The 17,935-nt window shown below is 33.8% G+C and overlaps 1 protein-coding gene across 1 annotated transcript; it reads right to left on the bottom strand.

Annotated features, from left to right (window-relative positions):
- Window positions 1-4,126: 4,126 nt before the first annotated feature.
- Window positions 4,127-14,528, bottom strand: LOC124371481. Its single transcript, XM_046829821.1, has 5 exons — window positions 14,209-14,528; window positions 9,199-9,397; window positions 8,849-9,039; window positions 8,229-8,380; window positions 4,127-4,299 (listed from the first exon to the last, which is right to left on the bottom strand). Exons 1-5 carry the CDS (start codon window positions 14,526-14,528, stop codon window positions 4,127-4,129), a joined length of 1,035 nt encoding a protein of 344 aa, XP_046685777.1.
- Window positions 14,529-17,935: the final 3,407 nt, after the last annotated feature.

The raw sequence follows: 17,935 nt of genomic DNA, 5'->3' as shown, positions 1-17,935 counted from the left end.
CTAAAACTTTTTACTTTCACATGTAATTAGTGTAAAATGGATTTATAACGTGGAATTTTCTTTCATAAACACCATTTATGTCGGAAAATGCCTGCTTTGCCATTAAAAAGGATGTCTCCTTGACGCATCTGTCATGCGAGCAAAATTGCGTGTGAATCTAAGGGTATCAGTGAGGGTAAGCTAGTGTTTACATGCAACCAATTGTACTCATATTTTAATAACACCCACTAAACGTGAAATTGTTTAAAATATAACTAGCATAAATAACAAATAAAATATATTAATTGACAACAACAATTAACATTGAGTATTGATACAATTGTATCACTTAAAATTATTGAAAAATGCAGTAGTAGGCTAAGTATTTGAGCCTTTTTAACCGTTACATACATATGCGGTTATTTTAGTAATTGAGCAGTGAAAACACGTTTGGGTGTTGTATGATTTAGTCAGTAGGTTATTTCAGTCAGTGTATTTAGTATACAAATAAAGCGAATTTCTCTCTCATCAACTACGGAAGTAGACAAATGTCTGGCTATATCTCGTCCAGCTTCCCGACGTTAATATTAATTTTAGAAGTACGGTTTTCAATCAATATTTTTCTAATTACATTCTTTTTAAATTAGATTATGTTACTTCCCTTGATAACACTCGTCATTTCCAAACACAATCACCAAAAATGTTAAAATTTATACGTTTAACAGTTATAATTTTATGTTTTGTACTTTAATTATTTTAATTTTTTTACCAATTGAAAAAAACACTACATATATACAGCATGTTTAGCATATTTTATGAAAATGTTTTTAAATATAACTAAACCTATAGTATTATGTAAAGAAAAGAAGTTGGAAAATGGCTAGAAAACGAAAATACTTAAAATTATTACCTTTAAACAGTTAACTTACTCTCTGCAGTTCCCTCGAAAATAGTAAAAAAGTTGACTAAATAGATAAACATTTCAAATATTTTTGTTTTTTAATGTTGCAATGTTAAAGGGCGTTTTAAACAAATAACTTTTCCTTTCTTAAAAAGTTTACTGTCAATAACTATATAAACTAATTATGTCAGATAGTATATATAAATTATTTTTATTTTAATATTTATTCCAAAATAACATGTGTTTGTTTATAAAAAGCTCATGCTAATAGCTAAGTTTGTGAAAAATGCTTATGTCTGCAGTTTGGAAAAAACTTTGGGAAAAGTATTTATGGTGTTTTCGGATAATGTTTCGCTATTTAGAGTTGGATTCTATTAGTATAGATGAAAATAAAATAGTCTTCAAAATCTGTAATAATGCTTACACCTGTTTCATAAATAAGCAATTAAAGTATAAAGGTGTCTATTGGCCGAACGCAGTAAAGCCTATGAGGGCTGGAAATATATAATTTATTTCTGTTCACAGGACATCTTGAGAAACAAACTGAAATTATATTATATATAATAGATATATACATTATAGGATTAGATAGCCCAAAAATATATAAAACCGCTGCAATAAATATAACATATAGGGTCTTTTTCGTTTAAGGGCTAGCACAAAAGACCCTAGCTTGCCTATTCAAAAAACTCAAGATAACGCGATGCTTGCCCGCTGCTTGCTCTTTTAGAAAAAAAATTAACTCGAGCTTGCAAAGCCCCAAGCCCAGATCACGCCATGACTCACAAAACGCAGACCAGAACTAACGCAGGTTTCATTACAGGCAAAAGATAAGCGGCCGCGCGTTTATCACTGATAAGATAAGACGAGTTTATACTAGAAGTAGTACCTGGACTACTGCCCTAGGAACTAATAACATACAAAAAAAAAAACGATTAAATGCAATGTCAGTCAGGTATATTATGTTTGTAAGGTGCTGGCCCTTAAATGGAAAAGACCCAAGATATACATACTCGTAATACGGGTAACTACGAACTAGTTGCGCAAAGAAACAAACCATTCTTTTAGACACTTTTAATAGAACAATATATTTTACAGTTAGCCTACATTGTTTTAAAACGGTAAAGATACGATTAAAATGGTTTTACAAAAGCACCAACAATTGCTCTACAAATAGGACATGTTAGTGGCAGGCGTATATGTGTTGTAAAAATAGTTCCATCGCCATTTGTGACCTGATGAAATGTTTCATCCTCGGTCATAGAGATGGCGCACGGCCTGCACACTACATTGTGTCCACAAGGTGTGGCCATCCTGGTTGCCTTCATTGTAAGACACACGTTGCAAACGCGTGTCTCCACTTCCTGGTTTCTGAAGACCCTTCGTCGTTTACAAGCGAGGCCCATTTTTATTTCGCTAATCTGCCGCTCGATTTCATGAGATGTCATGAATTCAGTAGTGTCATTGATGGTCGGCACGAGCTGTAATTTATGTACCGCGATGGTCTTATTTCGGATTGTGCTCGCTGCATCTCAGCCAGTGGTGGAGTCACATCTGAAAAATTGCGATGAGAAAATGTAGTTCAACTATGTCAAAAGCAATCCTTAACAAAATAATTCCTAAAGAGCTGTTGACATTTTCAGCTGAAGTTTGACATATATAGACCGAAATATCTGTTTACATTTAAATGTTTTAAAATATTAATACAGTGCTTGAAACAGGGAGCAAATACAAAGTTAATAATATATAACTTTTACTCCAGATTGCATCAGTGACAAATTTAAAGCATCTATTGAATTGTTAATATTATTTAAAAGCAAATGCTGTAAATATTTTTAAATGCTGTACTACTTGGCATTGATATGGTATATGGAATTTTAATAGTGGCTTAAGCAAAAACAGATAAACAAAAACTAATATGCCTCAACGATCCATTTTTTCCTAGATAAGAGGCCGATAAAACGAGAACTTCACAACGCAAAACCTTATAAACGATAATTTTAGAATGTTGTTTGAACTTAATAAGGATTTCCCTCTTATGCCGGAAGTAGGTAGGAATTCCCCAACACCGTAAAAAAAACAAACTCATCTATGGCACTGGAAAAAGCTTTAGGCTGAAAGTAAATTACAAGGGCCGGAAGTAGTCGCTTTCAGACTGAAGTAGATTTTCGAGAGTTACTAAACGAAGGTTGCCATTTACAAATATATCAAAACAGGAGAGTTTTTACAATGCAAATTGGAATTCCGTAAACTAACCAAAAAATAAAATGAGTTTAAATAAAGTGAGGATATTATGCGATATAAGTAAAATTCTCTCAAAAACGTATCTATTCGCCTTTGTTGATGAAGCTAGTTGGACGAAAAATAGTCTTTAGTTATTATGTTTGATTTATCTTTGTACTACTGAATTAATTGTTTTATTCGAAATTATCTATTTGCACTAACCTTCAATTTGGTGGTTACCTCCTCTTCTACCTCTGGTCCTTCGGCCCCTTCCTCTTCTACTGCTCGTCGGCCTACGTGCTCTAGCTTCCGGTAGACCCAATACATTAGCACCGTCGATTTGGTTTGCGTTTTTCTAATAAACAATGAAATTTGCTACTTATAAATTATGTTGAAAACTTACGTTAGCAAGAATGGTTGTTACTTTCAAAATGATGAATTAAATTAAAACAGGCAATAATGATTTAAATTATTGGTCACATAGCTGATTATAGTGCTAACCTTCAACTTGATAGATGTTTTCTCTCCGACGCCTTCCAGCAACATTAGGCTCCAAAACCTCTTCATCAAAAACTTGATTCTGCTCCCCTGGGTTCTCTACAAAAGAGCAACATAACCGTATTTATGCATACTTTCTTTCTCCGTATTGGTATATTCCGTATTACATTTTATTCCCACTATTTGTATTAAAAATGAAGTAAAAATCAATGTTAAAATGTAACTATCGAAAAAAAGTTAATTATGAAAAGCTGGATACTGATTACATGAGAATTATAATGTTGATTATCTCTTATGTACAGCCACATAGTATAAATATGATACAACCTACTTTATATATTTAAAATAAATTTTTTTTATATTTAAATTTTATTAATGAATATAACCAAATGTTATTTAATAAACAATTACCCTCTGAAGGCACTGTATGATTTGGAAGACAGTCACCAAGAGAAACAAGTTGTTCATCTTCTGCACCTCCAACTGTTGTTAGTGGGCGTTGCACACCAACGTGGGTGACTCATTTCACTTAGAAATCCAAATACAGATATTTGGCCAAAGACAATTCGTTCTTGAGCATTCATGATGGTTCGATCTTGAAGAACCCATTTTCCTCTTCCTGTACTGGATGAGCCTAATTCCTTTCTGTAATCTAGCGTAGTCACGCACCGTAGAACCAGCAACACCACGTAACGCCTCTGTCACATAAATTTAAAATGATAGGACAAAATCGTATATGTGGGGAAAAAAATACCAAATAGGTAATACACTAATAAATTATAATAATACACGAATGCTATATTAAACTTGTATCAGCTAACACTTAGGAACCCTTCGCAACTGTTAAATTACAGTTATTGATTGAATTCTTTATTTCATAAGAACCATTACCCAAGTAAGTACTTAATTTCTCATCCGTATATACAGACATAAAATATATTTGCGTACAATCCCCACATCCTGTTTTAGGTCTTTAACATGTAATTTGTTAACTAATACATAGAGTAGGGACACTTTTACTTGATGTATCACAAAGAATAGATTTGTCTTATACAGTTGAGAACTGAACGTTATACAGAACTAAATATCAGTTGTGTTCAGTGGCGGTTTTTCCATTTGAGCACATGAGCACGTGAGCCCCCTAGAGTAAAAATATAATTAAAAATACTTTCTTATTGAATCCACAACATAAATAACATTCAGTTAATACGGAGTAAACGAATTATTAACAACAATGACGCGTTAAACTCGAAGCGAATCGAGCAGAGACGCGCCGGACAGTGCATGTGCAGTGAGCTGCCTGGCATCTAAGCGGGGATAGGCGAGGGGCCATGCGGGGGGAAGCGGCGGGAGGAGGGTCTCATATAACAGCGTGGGTGCACGAGCCAGTAGTGCGACGGCTAGTCGCAGCTGATGTATATATAACCTTATTTCGTTGCGTCTCTGCTGTGTGAATGTCGTAATGACCGCTGTTTGTGAATATTGTGTCTCTTTTGTGTTGTTTTTTTTGTTACAGAGATTTGTATGTGAGTGTTTTGTAATATTTTATTATTCATTTGATTAATATGGCAGTGACAGTAACTGAACTTAAAGAACTTAGGTTTTCTAACTTATCTCTCGAAAGAAAGGTTGAAATTAAAGTAAGTGGAAAACCGACCCCCCAACTTAACATTGTTCACATAACCAAAGGTAAGAATAGAGACTTTAAGAGGGAATTCAATCAAAACGTATATACCAGAACCCCGTGGATTTGTGGATGTGAACAAAGCAATAGATTTTATTGCTTCCCCTGTTTACTTTTTTCGAAGCAAACTGGTGAATCTAACTGGGGTAAAATATGGGGTTGCTGATCTTTCCCATTTGCAATCAAAAATCAGAAAACATGAATGTTCTCAGTCACACTTAAACTCAGTTTTGGAATTTAATATTTTGGGCAAGTTAGACATTCGACAGCAGCTAGACTGTGCTTACAGGGAAAATATTAAAAAGCACAACAAACAGGTGACTAAAAATCGTTATGTGCTTTCCAAACTAATTGATTGTATTAATTTTTGTGTGGGGCGTTTGAGTTAGCACTCAGAGGCCATCGTGAGCAAGATGATTCTTCAAATCCTGGCGTTTTTAGGGGACTAGTAAATTTCTCAGCAGAATTTGATGCTTCATTGAAAGAACATCTGGACAATGCAACAGTGTTTAAAGGTACATCTAAAAGTATCCAAAACGAATTGCTTGATTGCATGCTTGCCGTTTGCCAGGACAACATAAAACAAGAGATGAAAACTACTAGGTTTTTATCGTTGATCGCTGATGAAACTACTGACATTTCATCAACATTTCAATTAGTCATAGTTTTTCCGCTATGTCTTGCCTGATGGCCAACCTGTAGAACGATTTTGGCAGTTTGTTCAACCCACTGGTCACGATGCTGACTCAATAGCTAGATGTATTAAAAGTGCAATACAAAGTGTTGTAGACGATCCAAGCAAACTTATATCACAAAGCTATGATGGCGCTAGTGTAATGAGTGGACATCATGCAGGGGTACAGACTCTTGTTAAGCAAATGTATCCCCACGCATTTTATGTTCATTGCTATGCACACCAACTGAATTTGGTAGTTGGACAGGCTACAAGCCAAAAACCAACAAGTGAGAATTTTTTTTTCAAATTTGAGTGATTTGACCAACTTCTTTAGCAATTCTCCACAAAGAGTTGCAGTTTTAGACACAATAGTTGGCAGAAGAATCCCTCGTGCTTCCGCAACTAGATGGAACTTCAAGAGCCGTACAGTCAACACTGTGTATGAATACAGAGAAGATTTAATTGCTTGCATGGAGGAAATAGAGGCCTCATCACATCAAGCAATCACTATTACCAAAGCAGGGGCAATCAGACGTATGTTTAGAGGATCCCAACTTTATATTTTGGCTCGCAGTGTTCCATAAAATCATGCCCCATGTTGACATTTTGTATAATCAACTACAGCTTACATACACCGATGCTGTGCGAACAAAGAAAAATGTCGAAACATTTATTGAATGCGTCGAAAAAGAAAGGCAAAACATGGATAGTGTCAAAATTGATGTTAATCAACTACCTATGCCTGTGAAAAGAGCCCGACGTGATGAAAATATTCATGTGACGAGGACAATTGCCGCAAAAGAGGTGTGTGATGTTATTTCCAATCAAATAAAAGAGAGATACTCTTTTTTGACACACCATTCAGCGGTTTCTCTGTTTGATTCAAAAAAGTTCACGCACTATGAGAAAACGTTTCCCATTCAACTTTTGGAAGAAACAGTGCAGGTGTATTCATTTTTAGACAAAGAACGATTGAAAACAGAACTTTCAGTGATCTACAAACGAAAAGATTTTCAAGTCATGAACGGGACTGTGCCGTTGTTACAGTTCGTTATTGAGAATGGCTTACAGACTTCATTTTCAGAAACTCACAAACTTTTGACCATTGTTTCTACCATCCCTATGACTACTGCGGAAGCGGAACGGTGCTTTTCGACCTTAAAACGCATCAAGACATTTTTGAGAAGTACCATGGGGCAAGAAAGACTAACAGCATTGGCTATGTTGTCTGTGGAAAAGGGTATGATCAGGAGTATACCTAACTTTAATGAGCGTGTAATCGATGTTTTTGCTAGGCAAAAAGAAAGAAGGATGGACTTCAACTTTAAAAACTGTACATGAACTAATCATCTTACAAAGAGTGTTTTTGGAGAAAAACTGTGTATAAAATGCTAAAGTTTGATTTCATGAAACATTTAGTTAATTTTCAATTAGCCTATTTAACCTATTTTCAAAGTTACTTATAACCTTACATTTTTCTTTGTATCAAGAAAAATAAGATTGTATTCACATTATCTTTCTTTTATTTCCATGTTCATAAACATTTTGTTAGCCAATAAATCAGTTTATATTTGCTAATTACTTTCTGGGCTATAAGCAATTATTAAAATGCAAGTAGTCAAATATCGTTGCAAATTTTAAGGGGTTTCTTTTTACGAATTATTCATTCCACAGCACGAAATAACTCACAGTCTTGTACACCTTTTACAAACAAATCAATTTGGTGCTATAAAGAGCCTAAAAGGACTGAAATATTTTGTTTACTATTATATTGAGACGATAACTATGTTGGCGACGTAAGTTAATTATCTAATCCTACTGTTATTTTCTTGTGTGCACCCCCGTGACCACTTATCAGGAGCCGCCACTGGTTGTGTTGCCACTGGCTTCTGAATTTAAATGACAACTAAGTACACAGTTTATTGTCGACTGAGCATTACGTTATTTGATTTATAGGTCTAGTCGTTTTCTAATTTTGTACTATTCTTTAGTGATGATTTCTCACTAAATTTGGTTTTATGTCATATCTATTTCCTTTGAATTTTTCAAGCACTGCTGTGTAAGCGAACACTTTCAGTTAAAATATAAATTGAAATAAAAATGTCCTACGTAAATAGTTTTTTAACAAATTTGGTAAAGGACAGAATAGTTGCGGAATTCTCGGTAAATTTATAAACTGTATTACTCGGATTTTTAATTGACATTTTTTAAAGCGGCTTGGATTGAAAGGTTCAAATTGGTATATATAGATATAAATATTTCCTAACCTGTAAACTCCCATATATTTGGATGGGCTTTACCAACACAATCAAACAGTTGGTGATGGAACGATTCCAAGCAGTTGTTGGTCCGGCGGGGCTGTCCATACACAGAGAATGAAGTGGGTCCTACAGTATTAATCCATTGATTTTCGAAATATCTGAAAACAATATTATGTTTCAATACCCATCCTTTCATAATATTTTATTACAAAGTTGATTCTTCTCAATAAAGTGATATATATTGAATTTATTGTTTATTCTTGTAGCGTTCCTCATTAAAGGGAACTTATAGAATCAAGTATTTAAAAATGACAATTTTTACACTATCATTTTACATATAAAAATCAACGTCAAAATTTCAATCGGTAGTTAAAAAACGTTCTATACCTTAAACATTTACCTACTCTAATGTAAACTCATAACACGTGGGTTGTTATGAAACCTTTAAACATTCAAATGGAAGTTACAGATTAAAACGGCTTCAACCAAAAATTGAAGGTTAACACCTGAAGATAAATTCACTTTGTACTTATAAGTTCAACAAAAACTTAAAGGCAAATGCCTTAATAAAAGTAACTTAATCTTTTCTAAATAAAACCTCACATATAAACCAATGGAATACTTACGCTAGCAAATCGGATAGGGTATTATGTATATTATTGGCTTCGCAATAGGTTTCGATTTCATGAAATCCAGTCAAAATCCTGTCTGTGGGCAGAAGTGCTAAACACATCAACATTCGAACAGCTTTTTTCACACAGTCGTTTTGATTATATGAGTTGATCAGTCCATCATTTTTGATTCTCCTTAGAATTGACTGAAACAGTAATTAGAAAATTGCTTTTGTATTCAACATACCAAACGTATTTTAACACCTAGTACTGGCTGAAAGCTAGAGGGTAATTCATTCGTGTTTTTTACTTTTTGTAATAAACAATATTAACAGTTTGATGCTTTAAAGATTGAATAAACATACCTGAGTGAAGTGAAACCAACAGCCCTTGTGGATTGCCAGCGGAAACACTTCTTTCACAGCGCTCTTGATCGCTTTTTCATAATCTGAGATTACGAGATTAGGAGCTATATTTCCGTATCTTGTTATCAAAAACCGTAACAGTGTGGTATAAGCAGATATCGTCCTTTTTTTCATTAAACAAAACACGATAGGAAAACGCCTGTAACAAGATTATAATATTAGAAATACAGTCAATCAGTGGCGGTTTTTTCCATTTGAGCACATGAGCACGTGAGCCCCCTAGAGTAAAAATATAATTAAAATACTTTCTTATTGAATCCACAACATAAATAACATTCAGTTAATACGGAGTAAACGAATTATTAACAACAATGACGCGTTAAACTCGAAGCGAATCGAGCAGAGACGCGCGGACAGTGCATGTGCAGTGAGCTGCCTGGCATCTAAGCGGGGATAGGCGAGGGGCATGCGGGGGGAAGCGGCGGGAGGAGGGTCTCATATAACAGCGTGGGTGCACGAGCCAGTAGTGCGACGGCTAGTCGCAGCTGATGTATATATAACCTTATTTCGTTGCGTCTCTGCTGTGTGAATGTCGTAATGACCGCTGTTTGTGAATATTGTGTCTCTTTTGTGTTGTTTTTTTGTTACAGAGATTTGTATGTGAGTGTTTTGTAATATTTTATTATTCATTTGATTAATATGGCAGTGACAGTAACTGAACTTAAAGAACTTAGGTTTTCTAACTTATCTCTCGAAAGAAAGGTTGAAATTAAAGTAAGTGGAAAACCGACCCCCCAACTTAACATTGTTGTTCACATAACCAAAGGTAAGAATAGAGACTTTAAGAGGGAAATTCAATCAAAACGTATATACCAGAACCCCGTGGATTTGTGGATGTGAACAAAGCAAATAGATTTTATTGCTTCCCCTGTTTACTTTTTTCGAAGCAAACTGGTGAATCTAACTGGGTAAAATATGGGGTTGCTGATCTTTCCCATTTGCAATCAAAAATCAGAAAACATGAATGTTCTCAGTCACACTTAAACTCAGTTTTGGAATTTAATATTTTGGGCAAGTTAGACATTCGACAGCAGCTAGACTGTGCTTACAGGGAAAATATTAAAAAGCACAACAAACAGGTGACTAAAAATCGTTATGTGCTTTCCAAACTAATTGATTGTATTAATTTTTGTGGGGCGTTTGAGTTAGCACTCAGAGGCCATCGTGAGCAAGATGATTCTTCAAATCCTGGCGTTTTTAGGGGACTAGTAAATTTCTCAGCAGAATTTGATGCTTCATTGAAAGAACATCTGGACAATGCAACAGTGTTTAAAGGTACATCTAAAAGTATCCAAAACGAATTGCTTGATTGCATGCTTGCCGTTTGCCAGGACAACATAAAACAAGAGATGAAAACTACTAGGTTTTTATCGTTGATCGCTGATGAAACTACTGACATTTCATCAACATTTCAATTAGTCATAGTTTTCCGCTATGTCTTGCCTGATGGCCAACCTGTAGAACGATTTTGGCAGTTTGTTCAACCCACTGGTCACGATGCTGACTCAATAGCTAGATGTATTAAAAGTGCAATACAAAAGTGTTGTAGACGATCCAAGCAAACTTATATCACAAAGCTATGATGGCGCTAGTGTAATGAGTGGACATCATGCAGGGGTACAGACTCTTGTTAAGCAAATGTATCCCCACGCATTTTATGTTCATTGCTATGCACACCAACTGAATTTGGTAGTTGGACAGGCTACAAGCCAAAACCAACAAGTGAGAATTTTTTTTTCAAATTTGAGTGATTTGACCAACTTCTTTAGCAATTCTCCACAAAGAGTTGCAGTTTTAGACACAATAGTTGGCAGAAGAATCCCTCGTGCTTCCGCAACTAGATGGAACTTCAAGAGCCGTACAGTCAACACTGTGTATGAATACAGAGAAGATTTAATTGCTTGCATGGAGGAAATAGAGGCCTCATCACATCAAGCAATCACTATTACCAAAGCAGGGCAATCAGACGTATGTTAGAGGATCCCAACTTTATATTTTGGCTCGCAGTGTTCCATAAAATCATGCCCCATGTTGACATTTTGTATAATCAACTACAGCTTACATACACCGATGCTGTGCGAACAAAGAAAAATGTCGAAACATTTATTGAATGCGTCGAAAAAGAAAGGCAAAACATGGATAGTGTCAAAATTGATGTTAATCAACTACCTATGCCTGTGAAAAGAGCCCGACGTGATGAAAATATTCATGTGACGAGGACAATTGCCGCAAAAGAGGTGTGTGATGTTATTTCCAATCAAATAAAAGAGAGATACTCTTTTTTGACACACCATTCAGCGGTTTCTCTGTTTGATTCAAAAAAGTTCACGCACTATGAGAAAACGTTTCCCATTCAACTTTTGGAAGAAACAGTGCAGGTGTATTCATTTTTAGACAAAGAACGATTGAAAACAGAACTTTCAGTGATCTACAAACGAAAAGATTTTCAAGTCATGAACGGGACTGTGCCGTTGTTACAGTTCGTTATTGAGAATGGCTTACAGACTTCATTTTCAGAAACTCACAAACTTTTGACCATTGTTTCTACCATCCCTATGACTACTGCGGAAGCGGAACGGTGCTTTTCGACCTTAAAACGCATCAAGACATTTTTGAGAAGTACCATGGGGCAAGAAAGACTAACAGCATTGGCTATGTTGTCTGTGGAAAAAGGGTATGATCAGGAGTATACCTAACTTTAATGAGCGTGTAATCGATGTTTTTGCTAGGCAAAAAGAAAGAAGGATGGACTTCAACTTTAAAAACTGTACATGAACTAATCATCTTACAAAGAGTGTTTTTGGAGAAAAACTGTGTATAAAATGCTAAAGTTTGATTTCATGAAACATTTAGTTAATTTTCAATTAGCCTATTTAACCTATTTTCAAAGTTACTTATAACCTTACATTTTTCTTTGTATCAAGAAAAATAAGATTGTATTCACATTATCTTTCTTTTATTTCCATGTTCATAAACATTTTGTTAGCCAATAAATCAGTTATATTTGCTAATTACTTTCTGGGCTATAAGCAATTATTAAAAATGCAAGTAGTCAAATATCGTTGCAAATTTTAAGGGGTTTCTTTTTACGAATTATTCATTCCACAGCACGAAATAACTCACAGTCTTGTACACCTTTTACAAACAAATCAATTTGGTGCTATAAAGAGCCTAAAAGGACTGAAATATTTTGTTTACTATTATATTGAGACGATAACTATGTTGGCGACGTAAGTTAATTATCTAATCCTACTGTTATTTTCTTGTGTGCACCCCCGTGACCACTTATCAGGAGCCGCCACTGCAGTCAATACTAAAATAAAACTGCAGTCTGTAATGAAGAATCACAAAATATGTGTTTTTAGTTAAATATAAAGATTAAAATTATCATACTTAAATAACTCAAATCTATAAGGGTAATCTACACATGTAAAAAAATATTATTTGGAACTATGCGAAATGTAACTTTTGACCCACTTACATATTCATTTTTTATTGCCATAATTGTACAAAGTTGATTACTTGTTGGCTGGATTGGGACAGTTTTAAATGTCCCATCTATATGTATCTCCTTAGTATTTTGTAGAACCTCAATGATTGGCTCCACTACGAATACCATACATGTATCTTCTTCTCCTAAAACAGTATGGTAGTAGTGTGTGTTCCGTCTTCATCTGAAAAATCTCCCGTTCATGTACTCATTAAGTTGCCGTTAGTCTGTTGGAATGGGAGGAACATTTTTCCTCCTCACTCGTTTCATAGTACTGACAATTTGACAGTACGACAACTGCGCAGCAATGTTTGGAGCCACTCTAAAAATGAACAAATACCAAAAATAAATGACACCAGAACTTTTCAATCAAATAGTGTATCATCCTCGAAAGGCTATGAATATAAGTATTGTAGCAGGTGTAACTAAGATTGGTTGGAATTTAAATGGATTTAGGAACAAAATAGGCTAATGTTTAAATTCCTTTAGAATTGTAAGTATACTGTTTTTAAGAATAATTACTGATTTAAAGATTATCTTGACGAATTGTAAAAAACTAAAAGAAGTAAATATCAATGAAAGTTTTGGTTTATAATACCACTATTGAAAATGTCTGTTATTTTTAAACAGATTAAATTACGCAGTAAAAATATATAATACACAGCAGTGTTTCATTTAAATTAATTATTCCTTTTTAAATATTATTTTTTAAAAGCTTATATAGCTAATTAAAATGTTTTCTTAACTATATATCAGCACTAGCTATATATATATATATATAATCAATATCAAATTAATAGTTAATTGAATTTTATTCTTAACTTTGTCACTTATAATGATAAATTAGGTTATTATTGATATTTATCTAAGGCTTGTTGTGATATATATATATATATATCAAGCCTTAAATAAATATCATTAATAACCTAATTTATCATTATAAGTGTCAAAGTTAAGAATAAAATTCAATTAACCTTTAATTTGATATTGATTATTCAATATGCATAAATATGAGTGATAATGTTAATTTAAGAATTCATTAAAATGGTATTATTACATAAATCAACCTTCTTTCTAATAAGAGAAAGAAAGAAGGTTGAATTAACAATTATGACATAAAGTAAGTAATAATGATTATTAATAGAATTAACTACGAGTAATAATATAAACTAACGGATTAGTGTACAGTTAAATAAATATCAATAATAACCTAATTTATCATTATAAGTGACAAAGTTAAGAATAAAATTCAATTAAATTTTAATTTGATATTTATTATTAGCTATATTAGTCATATTTGGTACTATTATGGTGAGCATGAAGTTGTCACTTCAATAAATGTATGTAACTCAATTTTGAATTAACATGTCTTGATTACAGTGATTAGAAGTGTACTGAGTTACTGCATGTTCAGTACGAACGTTCTAGTTTTACCTACAACAGTACAACCTAAAACTTACCTGTTGCACTCCTCGTTGAAAATGCGTTTCAATGGCGTTGTTTCTTTCGAACAGCGTTCCATAATAATGTTTCTTACACGCAAACTGTCTAAAAAAAGGACATCTGGCTCACATCCATCAGAATGTTGGGTTGTTGCTTCGAGAATTTTTCTATCTCCATTTTGAACCAATTTAGCGCCACCACGACAAAGTCGAGTTTTACACCGAAGGTATTTTATTCCAGCACTTTTCTTCACAGACACTGCATAAAAGTATCCATCACCACTTGAAAACAACTTCCCGCCTTTAATGCCTACACACTCAATAACTTCTTCCTCCATTTTAAAAATATACTCATAGACTGACCTACCCTTACGGAATCTAGAGCTAGACTGACCCAAAACCGGGTGAGCAATTAGGAGGCGTGGGAGAATTTCCTTTTCGAAACCGTGTGAGAACGGAAGTCTTCGCTCGGTAGTGGTGATTCACAAAATGTCTATACATCCATGTGTTTTGTACACCGGTTAAAGTATATGTATGTGTGTGTGTGTTTGTGTAAAAACAAAAAGTATCACATCGATGTAACAAACCAAGATGTTTGATTTGTAAAATCTTAACCAAATTCGTCAAAATTCACTAGTAGCAAAACAAGTAAGACATATCCTATCATTGGCAACTAGTATTGTGAATCTAAAAATGTGATTTACCAAATTCAATGCAATAAATGTCGGCAAGCCAATGTAAACAAGGCAAACTCAACATTGACGTCGGAAATATAATTCACTCGAACCAAAAGTGCTCACACATGAGCCTAAGAAGCCTAAGTAATTGCGCGATAAGCCGTGTAGCTGCTTGTAAATAAATAAAAAGTCTGTTTTAACAAACTTGCACTATCAAACTTGTTGAATAGATTTTATTGACATGAGTTTTAACTTTTAAAATAAACATGTTTTTATTCATCAAATCAATTGTTACATGAATCTTAACTAGACTGACAACACATAACACAGCTCTTCTTACACTATGGTCGGAAGGGCTGTTTCACATTAGAGTGACAAGTGGTTTTATATTTTTAAGTATCAAGGTTATCTAAACTAGATTTGTATCCATCGTAAAATGTTCAAAACGTTGTTTTGAAATTTGGTACTCCAAAGCTTCATTCTTTTTAAAACATGAAAAATTAAAAGCATTATAACAAGTGATAGCTTAAAATTCTAGCATGCGGAAGTTGTGCAACTTCCGTTGCTGCCAGGTATATCAGAAGTTATAACATAAATATTACTGCTTCTCTTTTGCGCACTTTTTAAATGACGTTGTCCTCTTATATGCATGAAAATAATAAGTAAAATTTGTAGGCTAATTAACGATATACTTTTTGTAACCTCACATATATTTTAAAAAACTAATTATTTTAAATTTCATTCATTATTTTGCATTCTGTTTATTTCTGTTTTTATCTGCAACAATTTATTTTCAAATGTGTCATCAATGTTTTTTACTATTGTAAAGTTTTTAACTATTGTTGAGGATTTTTTTGTAATCACTCAATTTATTCAGGGTATGTGAATCTTATTTAGAGTTATTATATCGCATGGTTGCATTGTATTTAAATGTCATGTGATTTAGGACATTGGGGTTTCCCTAATTTTTGCTAATATTTCAGTGTCAGATGTGGTTGAGGCTTGAGAAATGTATCTTATTGCTGACACCTGGTAGGTAGGAGCAGATGTTATAATATGGAAGAAAAGCTATTGTGTAGACTTATCTCTTTACCCAATACCCCTCACGAATTTCTGAGAATAGTTTTATAACCCCTTCCACGTAATTTAAATAGACCCATTTCAGAAGGGACACGCAAACTCGAGACCGGTTGCAATAAAACGATTGTCTGCTAACGACACCATTTCGAGGAAGGAACCACCTCACCCGAGCCTTTACCTGAGACTACCTCACTGTTGTTTCTGTAGTTGTAGTTAGAATATTTGAGTTTCATTCCATTTATATTTGACCATAGATTAATTTAAATTGTTAAAACTATCCAATGCAAACAAACCTCTTCCAACAACTTATACATGTAATTAACAAATCGATTACATAGTATAGTTGATACACTAAATATTCTACAGTTACACGATGGGATTAGCTACTGAGTGGTAAGAAAGGTTTGATATCAGACGATGTATATAGTGTCGACTACAGGAACTCATCTAGACTTATAAATGAACTCAATCAGATATAATAAAAATAACACACGGGTAGTGGAGCGCACGGAATTCAAGTACGTATATGTTACAATATACCTAATATGATGCCAGGGAGGAAGAAAACGTATTATAACTTTTTAATATTAAAGCGCGTATGTATTAAACAGAGGTACACATTAATTTAATACTAACAAGTAACCGTTATACTTTTCAAAATAGACTTTGTTATCATTCGCAAACAATATTGTAAATAACATGACAATAATACATCGACTTAAGGGGAGTCGGATGGGCCTATCCCCGCAATGTTAATTTGATGAATTTTAGGTACCATTATCTTAAAAACTATAAATGGTAGCCAGTTAATTCTTTTTTTATTCTGCTCCTTGTACTTTTTCTTAACATTTTGAATACAGGGTTATGAAAAATCTTTTCATATAAACGTGTGACATTTTTTTTCTTTTTATGCAAAATTTATCATAAAAAATTACAATTTACTCTGATGTATAAAATTAAGTACTGAACATAACGCAATAATATGTACTCAAAATGTAGATTATTACTTAGGGAACAAATTAAAAAAAGAATCAACAGGCTACCTATAATAGTTCTTGAGAAAAGTGTACCTATCGAACAAAAAACATAGTTTTTACAGAAAACGCATTTGAAGTTCATTGTAACCAACTCTATAAAAATACAAAAATAAACTACAGTTAATAGTGTCCAGGGGCATATGCTGGGTTATCTGGATCCTCTTCTTCCTCAAGCAAACTCTTCCAGTCTTAATTTGGTTAATTTTGCCCTCTGCCGGCACTTCTTTTCTAATTCCTCGATGGCATTTTCTGCTTGTCGGATTCAGATCTTATCTTTCTGTTTCATTTGTCTGACAAAATTGTTGCCAGGCTTGTAGCCTAATTGTTAAAGCTAAAACATCTCACAATATTACCTTGATTGAAGCAAGCAACAGCCTCATATACACCTAGTTCAAGGGTTGACCTTAGCATAAATGTATTTTTTAGGAAGTCGAGACCAAATTATGTTGTTGACGGATTCATTGGGGTTTTGTGTACCTCCGTGTAAACATTTCCTTAGAAGGTCTGGTGAAGCCAAGTCTCTAAATATTGGTTTTTATTTTGTCCATTACCACTTTAGGCAGGTGGAAAATGATCTTTATGATCATAGGCCTCCTTATTGGCCATCGCTCTTTGGTAATTGCACGTCAAAATCTCTTTGCAATTCTTTAGAAACACAGCTATAAAAAAAAGAACTAACCATCAGAAAATCTTAAGTGAAGTATTTTCTGAAAAAGAATGAAACAGGGAATACAAAATCACAAAAAAAACAATTTTCGGTAAAAAAAATTTTTTGCCCCTCCGAGTCCCCTTAAGAGAAAAATTGATCCATTGAGAAAAAAAGATCCATATTTTTAGAATTAGTACCATAATTAAATGGCGGTACCATTACACCAAAATTTTATATAGTCTGGTAGGCATGTCAATACTTGTAACGATTATACAGCTACTATGTACCACTTGTTCATTACA

This window comes from Homalodisca vitripennis, unplaced genomic scaffold (assembly GCF_021130785.1).
Source record: "Homalodisca vitripennis isolate AUS2020 unplaced genomic scaffold, UT_GWSS_2.1 ScUCBcl_1501;HRSCAF=5211, whole genome shotgun sequence".
Lineage (NCBI taxonomy): Eukaryota > Metazoa > Arthropoda > Insecta > Hemiptera > Cicadellidae > Homalodisca > Homalodisca vitripennis.
This window is presented reverse-complemented; position numbering and strand designations above follow the sequence as displayed.